This window comes from Otolemur garnettii, unplaced genomic scaffold, assembly GCF_000181295.1.
Source record: "Otolemur garnettii isolate 467f Iridium unplaced genomic scaffold, OtoGar3 scaffold00058, whole genome shotgun sequence".
Classification (NCBI taxonomy): domain Eukaryota; kingdom Metazoa; phylum Chordata; class Mammalia; order Primates; family Galagidae; genus Otolemur; species Otolemur garnettii.
In genome coordinates, this window is record NW_003852453.1 from 10,812,073 (window position 1) to 10,824,534 (window position 12,462).

Below are 12,462 nucleotides of genomic sequence, written 5' to 3' on the forward strand. Positions count from 1 at the left end.
CCTCCCAAGTAGCTCAGACTACAGGTGCCCACCACAATGCCTGGCTACTTTTTTGGTTGTAGTTGTCATTGTTGTTTGGCAGGCCCTGGCTGGGTTTGAACCCCCCAGCTCCAGTATATGTGGCTGACACCCTAGCTGCTGAGCTACAGGTGCCATGCTTCCCCCATGATTTTTAAGTATACAAGTCTCTTGACTCCTGCCTTTATTAAGGCTTCAACTCTAAGGTCATCCTCCAATCTACCACCTCCCCAGGAAGACCATGGAATGGGCCCTGCATTACCTGGCTGGTTTGACTTCCTCCATCTCAGAGAGTTTGGCTTGAATGAGGCACAGCCCTGTGAGGAAAGAGGTAGCCCTGGGAATCTGTAGGGCGAGGGGGCTCCCTCCCTCAGGCTCAGCCTCCTCCCTTACCAAGAAGCAGTGGTGGTGGCTAGAGAAAGGCTTATGTTTACTGTTCTGGATAATCCATCTCTGCCATCCCTGCTCCATATCCAGAGGAAGGCCTGATATCTGCTCCCCTGGGACAGCCAGCATCTTAACAAAGCACCCTTGGGTTGCATGTGAGACTCAGAGCTAAAGGGACAGCACGGAATGGTGACTTAGTGGTAGCCAAGTTTTCTCAGTGAACTTCTAAGCTGATGTGGCTCTCTTGCTCCAAGCAAAGTGGCCAGGCTTTCACAGTGGCCTCCTGGATTAGCAAAGTATAGCCAGAACTTATATAGCTGGACAGACAGGACACTTCCCCAGGGATCTGACACTGATCCATTTCAGCACCCAGGTCTCCCGATTGGTGTGTCAGGGGCCACACCAGACTCCAATCTCCCCTGGGCTGTGATGGGCTAGACTCCAGACAGATCCCTGATAGTCAGGGAGCAACAGACACCTGCATGAAGGGTTAGAATATAGGTCCTGGACCCAGACAGCTTTGGGTCGGAAGAGGTTTACTTATTAGTTGTATCTGTTAACCTCTAGGCAAGTCTGTGACCCTCTCAGGAGATAATTGCTTGGATAGGGGCTACCACAGAGCTGAGGTAGGTGAGTAATAAATCCTGAGGGTTACTCTCCCTGGCAGGTTTTGAGCCAGTGGGGAACCAATGGCAGGGAGGCTCTGGAAATCTGTGCTGCCAGGCTGGGAGAGGGGGGAGCAGGGGGGCTGTACCTGGGAAGACGAAGATGAAGCAGGCGGCTAGGCCCCCAATGACTGAGATGACCTTGCCGATGTCAGGGATGAAGAGCGCCAACAGCAGGGTGAGCAGGAACCAGACCAGCGTTTGCAGCACTCGCCGCCTCTGCTCCCGCCCCACATCCTCCTCCACTGGCATCCCCTGGTAGCGTAGCCACAGGCCTTCAACCACCGCCCTGCCCACAAAGAGAGGGTCTCAGAGGCGCCCATTAATGACTCCACTGTAGGACATAGGAGCTGGACTGCTAGCTGGGTAAATTGTAGGTAAGGTCTTAATATTGAGCCTCAGTTTCCCCTTCCAAAAAATGGGCATGCTAACACTCTGGTTGGTTGCTGTGGGGACTAGATGAGATGGTGAATGTGGAGGGCTTAGTGCTTTGCTTCACCACATGGAAACTGATACATTATTCTCCATAAAAGGAATGGACTGAAGTATCCAAAAGGTCAGGTATCCAAGTGAAAGCTCAGAGATTCTTATAGGACTGACAGAACATTCTGGTGACCCTGAGCAAAAGGGGGGTCCTGAGACCCAACTTGGGGTCGGTACTTGAGGGACAATCCTAGGCAATGATTCTTTTCTACTAGCTTCAGTTTCTCCTTCTCCAGACTGGGTTCCACACAAGGCGAAAGGCCCAGGTTGAAAGGGCTCATAGGGACTGAGGGCTCTGGGGAGCAGGAGGGCCCCAGTGGGGTGGGAGGAGGCTCACCGCCCACAGAAGTGCAGGATAGGGTAGGAAGTGAGCACGCTCAGTATGATGAAGGCTCGGGCAACAGCCACAGCCATGTCTTCAGAGGGGTAGGAAAGGAGCACGTCAGGGTCCACAGACGCTCCAAAGGTCAAGAAGCCACAGATGCCTGTGTGCAGGGACAAGGGGGCTGGGTCAGGGCAATCCTGGGAGGACAGGGGGTTGCCCACTCAATCCTCCTGTGATGTCAACTGGGAAGAATGCTAGAGCAGCTCTAAAAGCTTGGACTGAGACTCAGAGGGGTTGTGGGGGTAGGATCAGACACCTCCCATCCTGTCTTCTCATATCCCCACCTTGCTGGAAGCCCTTTATCCCCCATCTTTCTGATCTTGAACTTGGCCAATGCATTTCCACCTTGAAGCCTCTGCATTAACCCTTCCATCTGCTCAGATCTTCATGCTGCTGTCTCCTCATCATTCAAGTCTTAGTTCAGATGTCCCTCCTTAGAAAGCACGTCTTGTCAGCCCATCTACAATGATTCCCCACCATAGCACTCACACCACCTGCTTCTGTTTTCTTTCTAACATGCACCGCTCTTTCTCTCTCTTTTTTTTTTGCTGGCTTATTGTCTGTCTCCCCAGCCATAACACAAGTCCCAGGAGAATAGGGACTATGCTTGTTTGCTCCTCTTTTTCCAGGCTGTGTCTTCAGAGGCTAGGGCAGTACTGGCTCAGGCAGCTCTTGCAACCATTCTTCCTGGGTCACCCAAGCCTGCTTCTCCATCCTAACCACTCTCCCCAGAGCAGCCAGAGCCATCTTTCCCTGAGCCACTCCCCTGCTCAAAATGCTTCCTCTCTTGGCACCCAACAGCATCCAACGCCCAGTAAACCCAGTGCCCGTTACATGTCCAGCCTCACTGTCTGCCACCTGCCTCCAACTCACTCCACTCCAGCTACACAGATACCCTCTCTGGCCCTGCCTCAGGGACATGGAGCTTTGTGGTTCCTCTGAATACTTTCCCTCAGCTCTTCATAGTCTGGTTCTTTCTCATTATTTGGGCCTCCTCAGAGAGGAGGCTTCCATGGCCCATCCCACCTGGTCCCATTCACATCTTTCCTATTTCACTATCAACATAGCTCCTTCCATTGTCTGGAATTTCTTATTTTATTTATTTATTTATCTTTTTGAGACAAAGTCACTATGTTGCCCTCAGTAAACTGCCATGGCATCATAACTCACAGCAACCTCCAACTCCTGGGCTCAAGAGATCTTCTTGTCTCAGCCCCCCAAGTAGCTATAGGCACTTGCCACCATGCCTGGCTAGTTTTCCTATTTTTAATAGAGACAGGGTCTGGCAGTTGCTCAGGCTGGTCTCCAATTCCTGAGCTCAAGCAATTCACCCACCTTGGCCTCTCAGAGTGCTAGGATTACAGGAATGACATACCATGCCTGGCCTGGATTTCCTATTGATTCCCTAATGACTCGTGCATGACTGTTAATTCCATGAGGGCAGGCCAGGCCTGCCTCTCCCCATGGCATCCCCCATGCTGAGAACAGTTCCTAGTACTTCCTAATCATCAGTTCAGAACTGATGAATGAATGAATGATGGATACACCTCTCTCATCTTGGCAAGAAGAGGCCCCAGGAAGCCCAAGTTCAAGCCAAGGCCTACAGCAGTATTTGTCCTACTAGGAGTGCAAGGACTGTCCCCAGGAAAGCTGGGCCAGAGGACTTGGGTACTCAGAGGAGGAAGGGAGCACTTACCTGTGCCCATGTAGACAGCAAGGGCGATGACCATGGCAGCTGTCACCACCCCACCCCAGGTCTTTATCTCAGGCTGGTGCATGCTGTTGAAGACGGGCACACTACTCACGTGACACTGTCCGGGTAAAGAACACAGTCATGGTGGGGAAGTGACCTCGCCCTCAGTTTCTAGAGGAAGGTACCTTGGGGACAAAGGGCCCAGAAACAAGGGGAAAGTTCTGGGCTTCATCTTTTCCCCTAGGATTCTTCCCACCCTGCCAATGTGGGTTCCATTCCAGAGTGCAGGGGCAAGCTAAGGGGACAAAAGGGACCTTGCAACTGGCACCTGAAATCCAAAGCAGATGGTGGGCATGGCATTGAACACAGCCATCCAAGAAGCCGGCCTGTTGAGAAATGCACAAGGTGCTGCTGCCTAGGAACCCTTCAGAGCCACCAGCTGACTCACACCCTTACTTTTCATTCATCCCACCACGATTTCAGTGACTAGCATTCTACATGTTTCTCCCACAGAAGTTTGAGAACAGGGAGAAGAGATATCTCCATTTCATAGGCCAGTAAACTGAAGCTCAGCAAAGTCCTCCTGGGACTGAAATCCAGAACTCCTGGTTCTTGGACTAAAGCTTTTCCGGTTTGTTCCTTTCCCCAAAAAAGGGACTTAAAAAAAGAACAAATACTCAACAAAACGGACTTATATGTAAATAGAAGATACAGAATTTACAGATAAGCACAACTTGGAAAAATATGCATTTTCAACCCAATGGTCTCCAAACCTGAGGTCTAGTCTTGCACCAGGTCATCTGTCGGATGTTGGTGGCAAAGCCTCCCCCATCTCTGGTTCTCTCTCCTCCCTCCAATAATAAGAGATCAGGACCTTTTGCCTTTTCCCTATAATAACCAATGAGTCAGCCTCAATGAGCTATTAAGCCTTGGGAAGGTCTTTTGATGTGTGACCCAACATTCAATGGGGCTCAAGAGGCAATTTCTACCCTATACATCTCCCAAGCCTTCACTCACCTGGTCAGAATGTCCCCTGGGGTCATCTCTTTATCTGGCCAGATATATTTGATGATAATGATGGCAGTGACGTACCAGGTACCCACAACACTCAGGAAGCTGCCAGGAAGGAGAGATTGAGTGTCCTCCTCCCCAGCTGCAGCTGCCCCTTCCTTGATTTCATCCCTAGGGACATCCACACTTAGCTCTAGTGATCACAAGTATCCACTCAATGAACGGGGGACTATGCCAAGCAAAGACTCAGGAAATAACTGAGAAATAAGTTTCAGAGAAACCTGCCAGAGCCAAGAGGGAGTGGGACAGCCAATAAAGGCCCCGCTTGGCATTTCTGGACACCTACTCCATTCTTCCTCCCAGAAAATGCACTGGTTCAGCTCCGTGGCTCAGAGCCCATGGCAGAGACCTGAGATCCAAAGCACACCTGGGGACTTCGATCAGAGCAGCCCAGCCTTGGTGAGCATGGTGAGGAGGTCATCCTTTTAGCTTGCCCTTTGAGAACTAGGAGATGCCAGAGGTGAGAGGGTTGGGGAGTACAAATACTGCAATGTCAACGTATAAGGGAGCCATCGATATAACTGAGTTTGACCCCTTCATTTACAGTCTGGAGACAGTCTAGAATCCTAAAGCTTTTCAGACACTGAGCCAGGAAGCCAGTCTCTACCCTTCAGCTAAGCTGCATGGGACTTGCTTCCAGCCTGACAATCTCAGATGATCCAAAACCCGTCTTCCCAGGGAAAGCCAAGGCCCAGGCCAGCAGATTGCCTCCACACTCCCAGCTACAACCCATCCCTTCCTTGACAAGGACACTTAGAATTGAATCTCTCACTAATGAAGCATCCCTGTTTCCCTCAATTGAAACAAAAAAGGAAGGTCTCCTGCCTGCAAGTTCTGGCCCACCCTTCCTTGCCTACTCTTGCTCCCTGAGAAGGTAGGTAGCACAGGGGAGCAGGGTTCTGCCACAGCCCTTGGGTCTCCATTCGCCCAGGACCAGAGCTTCTGACTGCCCCGGGCTGGGAACCTGCTTCGAACCTGGCATATTTCTGGAAGCCGATCTCCCTGGGGATGGACAGGGGCAGGATGAAGAGGATGGCAGTGAGGCTGATGGTGAACTTGCGGTCTGTGTACCAGGGGCCGCTGTTGGCCCCCTCAGGCTCCTTGGCCATCACAGCTATAACTGCACAGGGAGGAAGGAGGGACTGTCATGCCAGGCCACCACAGCCTGTGGCCCTCCTGCTCTGCTGGGCCCCGGGACCTCCCTCTGTGTAATGGGTTCAGCAGCCTGGAAGTAGGACTTCTAGAGGAATGCTGGGCCTGGGTAAGTCCTAGGCAGGTATTCAGAGCTTTTCCCCTCCATCCCAGGATCCCCAAGGCTGAGGGGGAGAGGTGAGGTAGGTATGGAGGGGGAACCTCACTCTTGTCCTGCTGGTCCCCAATGATGATGAGGAAGGCGATGCAGGTGCCGAAGGTGTATATGGCGATGGTCACCTCACACAGCACACCTGTCAGCTTGCCGCATACGGCCCACACCACCTCCTGGTAGGTCCTCTCGTTGCTGGCCTGGGAGCAGTAGGCCAGGATGACAAGGCCACTGATGATGAAAACTAACATGCCCTGCAGGGGATGCAGAACCAGAGTTTGTGGGAAAGACCTGGGACCAGAGGGCATGCTGGGCCAGCACAGCGTTTACTAGGCCAGTGTCCAAAGTGGGCCTGGCAAATCTCACAGGGATTGTTGAGTTGAGATTTTCTATACAAACAAAATGTTTTGTGAAGAATTTCAAACATAGGGCAGCACCTGAGGCTCAAAGGAGTGGGGTGCAAGCCCCAAGTGCCAGGGGTGGTGGGTTCAAACCCAGCTCCGGCCAAAAACTGAAAAAAAAAAAAAAAATCCAAACATAAAAAAGTAGGGAGAATGGTACTGCCATTACCCTTCACTCAGCTTCAAACATGATCAATTTTCGTGGTCAATCTTGTTTCATCATATTCCCCTTCCCACTCTGGATTATTCTGAAGCCAATAAAACCTGTCTATCATTTCATTAATAAGTATTTCAGTATGTAGTTCTAAAAGATAAAGGCCCTCCCTCTTTTAAACATAATCACAAAATCAATGTAACACCTAAAAAATTACATATGCAGCTAGCTAATTGGGAAGCCTTCTGAAAGCCTCATCTGGGCTCAGTGGAATGCTGGGGTTGATTAGTAATGTCTGCCATGCGTGAGTAGGGGAGAGTGGTGCATGTGTCACCTATAGGCCATCCCTGAACCCATGTCTCCCTTTAGAAACAAAGAGCCCACCTGAACTGCACCTCTGCCCTCCTGGACTCACCATTTGCAGTGCGATGCCAGCTGCTATGCCCCCAGCAGTGCTGAAGGCTGCTGGAAAGTTGAGTAGCCCTGCACCCAGGCAGGCATTGACGACGATGAAGACAGCCCCAAGTGTAGAAGTGGTGCCTCTGCCTGGACCCCCAGAAGGGGCCTCCCACTCACTCTTGGGGGCTGTGTCCACACAGGGACTCTGCAGCAGCCGGGCACGCTCCCCAGCATCTGAGCTGAAGCCCCACTCACTGTGGTCACTGTTGATGCTGCCCTGGGCCATGGCCCTAAGAGCCCTCTTCCCTGAGGGTCTGCAGGTTCTGCCTCATGAACACATCTCCCAGGGAGTGGAGAGAACACCTATCTGTTCCAGGCTATTATCCTCAGAGGGCTCTTCTCAACCTAGATGGGACAAAAGCAGGTGTTACTGTTATCCTGAGATGGGGAAACTGGAGCAAAGAAAGGCAAAACAATTTTCCCAAGATCATATGACTGGGATTCAAACCCTGATCTGCATCTGTATAAGACACTGCATTGGGTGTCACAGTGTGGGGAGGCAGAGACAGAAATATGTCAGGTGCAAATCTTGCTTGGTTCAAGCTTAAGATCTGCAGGGTCAATTAGATGTAAACATAAAAAAGAGGAGTACTAACACACATCAACACTAGAGAGAGACCATGCACTGGGCAGGTGTGTCAGCAACCTTTCTTACCTCATTCAATCCTTATGACAATCTTATGGTCAAAAGGTTTAGAGACTTCAAATTACTGACCCAGGGTCACATATTAGCAAGTTGCAGACAGGATTTGGATCCAGATCTGCCTGGCTTTCTAGCCTGTTTCCACACCACACAGTCCCCAGAGGGGCAATCACCAAGAACTATGATTCAACATATTACAGTACAGCACACCTCCCTCTGGCCCAGAATCTAAATTCTGTTTGGCTTGCAAAACTCTTCAAAATTTAAGTTAAATTCTCACTCTTCTCCCATGTGACAAGTCCCCCAGGCCTATTGGATATGTGTCTTTAGGAAAACAATTATGAATCCTGTATTTGGAATGCCCCCAGCCTCTTTGCCAGCCTTTCAGGTCCCATTTCTTCCTCATTTTCTCAAACAATTTCTAAGTTCTTCTTGGAGGCACCTGGGGGCCCAGGATGGTTTCCTCTCAGCATTCCCGCATGTGCTAGCATTTCATGGCACTTGGCTTGTTTTCCTGGGTTAGTGTACAAGACTCTGAAGCCAAATATACAATGTTTATTGTTACTATTGACCACTATTGCTGCAGGTATGGAATGCTTTATCTCAATCCTTAGCGTAGTCTGAAAAGGCAGATGATGACAATCACCATTTTACCAAAGAGGAAACTGAATCCCAGGTGGGTTAGGCACCCTTCCCTGGGTCATACTGTGGTTAGTGGTAGAGCTGGGGGATTCAAATCTTGGCCTGTCTTACACTAAGGAATCCATTTGCTTGTGTCTGCTCCACTTTGGGGCCCAAGATGATACCTTGGGCAAGAATGAACTCAGATAACAGGCTTATCACCTGACTGATTCTCTTCACTCTCAGTAAACATAGCTGAGTTGCAGTTTTTTTCTTTGGACTTGGTCCTCTTTATTGAAAACTGGACGAAATTTCTTCTTTCCAGAATCTTAAAAGGCTCTGAGGAGCCCAGCCCTGAAAATGAATTTTAGTATTCTCAAGGTTCAGCTCACAGCCTGAAACCCCCAAGACAATGGTGGTGTTAAAGAACCAAGCACTCCCCACAGATCAAGCACAGCCCTGAGCAGGGAGGGGTAGTAGATCTGGGTCTCTGATTAGACTGTAAAGTCAGAGAGCTGACTCCTCCATTTCCCAGCTATGTGACCTTGGGCAAGTCATTTCACCTTTCTAAGACTTCATGCCATAAGTTTCTAAGAGGAGTGTGTTAATAAAGGTTTAGCATTCAAGAAATAGTCATGGCTATTGTTATTTTTGTAAATTCCTCTTCCCACATCGCCCACTTCTACCATGCATAAGAATTGTTAGCCCTCCAAAACAGGGAGTTGAACACTAGTGCCACCGGCCAGGTAACAGTGGGCACAAAGACAGTGGGATAGCTAAGGAGAAAGAAGAGCAACACAAAGGTCAGGTTACAAAGGCAGGGGCTGAGGGGGATATTAAGGAGCCAAGTGCAGCTTTCCCCAGAGGCTGCCATTGGCTGGTTACTACCCATGCTGGTGTAAAATCTGCCAAAGAATCTTTTCCCCAGCGTCTCATAATTCCTGAGTCCCAGTCCAGGGTTTTCATTCAAAACTCTCTTTTATTCTCTACTCATTCCTCCCTGGTTTAGTTTTTATTGCCCACAGGGAAAAGAAGGGAACTGACCAGATTCAGCTATAATAACTGATCTAATTACTGCCCTTCTTAGAGCCACACCTTCACCCCTAGAGGTGGAGAATGAGACTGAGGGCTGGAATGGTACACTCATGAGAAGGAAAGGGAAAGTTCAGGCATTCTTGGATGTCTGTCATCAAGCATGGAACCAAAGGACACAGCTCCAGAGGAAATGTTCCTCTGCTGGCTCCAGTTCCAGAAACATTAGTCAGATGCCACAGGCCTCTTCCTCTTTATGCATACTGTCACTTAGCCAACAAGTCAGCAAAAATCAAAGTAGTGAGTTGTAAAGGCTTTCAGTCCCCAGTATAGCTGAAGAGAGACCTGCCAAGTAGATCGAGCCAAAGTTGTGAGACCACCTCCACTATGCTCCATACAGACACAGAGGTCTGTAGGGTGTGACTCCTTTAAGGTCAGAAGGCTTGGTGGGGCTTCCTCATTTTCCAAGCATCACATTTCCCTTTGGCACCTCTGCCCCTGTCCTGCACCATCTGCCCAGACTTCTGTTACCCACAAGACAGTGCAGGCTGGGGTCCTTACCCAGCTCAGAGGCTGAGTGGTCCCAGCCCCTTGCAGAATCTTTGCATTGGTCCAAGATCTCTCAGTACCACTTACTCCCAAATTACTCAGCCACATTGTTTCCAGCTTACCGGCCCTTTCCACTCCACTGGCTATGGAAGAGAAGGGGTGCTCTGTCTCCTTCCCAGCTCTGGGATCTGATTCTCCTCACTTCCCTTTCTGGCCACAATTTCTTTTTATCTCAAGACATAATCTAAAACCTGCTGTCAGCAGAGAAATGAGTTTGGGCTGTTTCTGGGCTGGTTTCAGCAGAGTGCACGGAACTAAACAGCTCTAAGTCTATCTCATAGTAAGGAGTGCCAGATCAGATAGGAAATGAGCCCACAGAGGGGAAGAGGTTAGATTAAGGTTACTGCGGTTAGCAGAGCCAGAACTAGAAGGCTGGTGCCCACATGCTCAGGCCAAAGATTCAGGCCCCTCAGATCCCAGCTGCAAGGGGTTCCCAGTACAGCTTGTGACGGAAAAAGGGGTAGGCAGCACTGCGAGAGGTGTGCCAGGTTGCACTGGGGCCAGTGCATCCAAGGGTCGATTCCCAGGCCTGAGGAAAGGTTACTGTGGGGTAAACTGGGGAGGGCTCCGGGAATCGATCCCGGCCTAGGATTAGGTGGAGACTAGTTTGGCTAAGGCGCGGCGGAGCTGGTGCAATAGAGGGCGGGCGTCGGGAGAGGACGCCTGGCTCGGAGCCCGGCGGGGAAAGGATTCGAGCTCTGTCGCGATGGGGTTCTCTAGGGACCCCGGGTTTCCACCCACCACCGCCCCTACCTCTTACCACCTACCTTTGGTGCTTCATTCCCGAGCCGGCAGACGAGACGTGTGAGCATAGATCACATGATCGCCCGGCTCTGCCTGCCCAGGCACGCTGGGAGTTGTAGTTTTCCTTAGGCGCCAACCTTGCACAACACCAACTCCCTGACCTAAGCCAGCCTAGCGCCCAGGCAGGCCGAGTGCAATTGTCACTACTATCTAATCGGAGAATACTGTGGTCACCTCTCTGCCTTTTCCTTGCCAAAATATCCTGTAACCACTATCAGTTCCTCCCTATCCCTCCTATCTACTTTATGCTTCTATGGATTTGCATTTTTATTTATTTTTTTTTTTAATTGAGACAAAGTGTCACTCTGTTCCCTGGGTAGAGTGCAGTGGTGTCATCATAGCACATTGCAACCCTCCATCTCTTGGGTTCAAGCGATCCTCCTGCCTGAGCCAGGTGCATGCTAGGGCACTGGCGAATTTTTCTATTTTTTTAGTAGAGATAGGGGTCTCAGTCTTGCTTAAGCTAGTCTGGAACTCCTGAGCTCAAGCAATCCTTCCATCTCTATCTTCCAGAGTCCTGGGATTACAGGCGTAAGCCACTGCTCCTGGATCCAATTTGCCTATTCCTGACATTTTATACAAATTGAATAATACAATTTGTATATGACCTTTATGTCTGCTTTTTTTCACTTAGCATACTGTTTTCAGGGTTTATCCACATTAGAACATGAATCTGTACTTCACTCTTTTTTATTGCTGAATAAACTCCCCTCTGTTTATCCATTCATTAGTTGATGGATATTTATGTTATTTCCTTTTTTTTTTTTTCAGTTTTTGTCTGGGGCTGGGTTTGAACCCGCCACCTCTGGCATATGGGGTCGGCACCCTACTCCTTTGAGCCACAGGAGCCGCCCACCACTTTTTTTTTCTTTTGAGACAGAGTCTCACTTTGCCACTCTTGGTAGAGTGCTGTGGCCTCACAGCAACCTTAAACTCTTGGACTTAAGCAATTTTCTTGTCTCAGTCTCCCAAATAGCTGGGACTACAGGCACCTGCCACAATGCCTGGCTATTTTTAGAGCCAAGGTCTGGCTCTGGCTCTGTCTGGTCTATAAGTCATGAGCTCAGGCAATCTACTCACCTAGGCCTCCCAAAGTGCTAGGATTACAGGTGTGAGCCACGGCACTTGACTCTTGTTGTTTCCACTTTTAGGCTATTGTGACTAATACTGCTGTGAACATTTATGTCCAAGTGTGGATGTATATTTTATTTTGCTTGGGTATATATCTAGGAGTGGAATTGATGGATCTACATCCTCTATGTTTAACCTTTTGAGGAGTTCTCAGACTGTTTGCCATTTTCTGTTCCTACCAGCAGTATATGAAGGTTCCAGTTTCTCCATGTCATCACTAACACTTTTTATCATCTCTCTTTTTGTATTACAGCCATTCTAGTGGATGTGAAGTGATATTTCATTGTGGTTTTGGCTTACATTTCCCTGATGACTAATAATGTTAGCATCTTTTCATGTGCTTATTGGTAATTTGTATATCTCTATAGAGAAATATCTGTTCAGATCCTTTTCCCATTTATTATTGTATTATTTTTAATTATTGGGTTGTGAGAATTCTTTATATATTCCGGTTTGGATATTGTGATTCCCTGTCACAGCCGAGGTATCTTTTATATAATCTGCATAGATGATTTGCAAATATTTTCTTCCATACCATAGGCTTTTTAACTTCCTTCACATGCTGCCTTTGAAGCATACAAGTTTTAATTTTTGGTGAAGTCT

The 12,462-nt window shown here is 49.2% G+C and overlaps 1 protein-coding gene across 2 annotated transcripts in view; it reads right to left on the reverse strand.

Annotated features, from left to right (window-relative positions):
• SLC38A7 (solute carrier family 38 member 7) overlaps positions 1-10,717 on the reverse strand; it is a 16,525-nt gene extending 5,808 nt beyond the window's left edge. The window contains exons 1-10 of one of the 2 annotated variants that reach the window (XM_023514771.1): positions 10,692-10,717; positions 6,976-7,364; positions 6,061-6,259; positions 5,678-5,822; positions 4,649-4,747; positions 3,960-4,017; positions 3,635-3,749; positions 1,891-2,038; positions 1,160-1,359; positions 281-335 (exon numbers count right to left, since the gene is read on the reverse strand). In XM_023514771.1, coding sequence (XP_023370539.1) covers positions 281-335; positions 1,160-1,359; positions 1,891-2,038; positions 3,635-3,749; positions 3,960-4,017; positions 4,649-4,747; positions 5,678-5,822; positions 6,061-6,259; positions 6,976-7,245 — 1,289 coding nt within the window. In that variant the 5' untranslated portion in view covers positions 7,246-7,364; positions 10,692-10,717. Of the gene's footprint in view, positions 1-280; positions 336-1,159; positions 1,360-1,890; positions 2,039-3,634; positions 3,750-3,959; positions 4,018-4,648; positions 4,748-5,677; positions 5,823-6,060; positions 6,260-6,975; positions 7,365-9,986; positions 10,412-10,691 lie in introns of those variants that run through there. The other variant, XM_003792592.3, reaches the window with a different exon arrangement.
• Between the last annotated feature and the right edge of the window lie 1,745 nt (positions 10,718-12,462).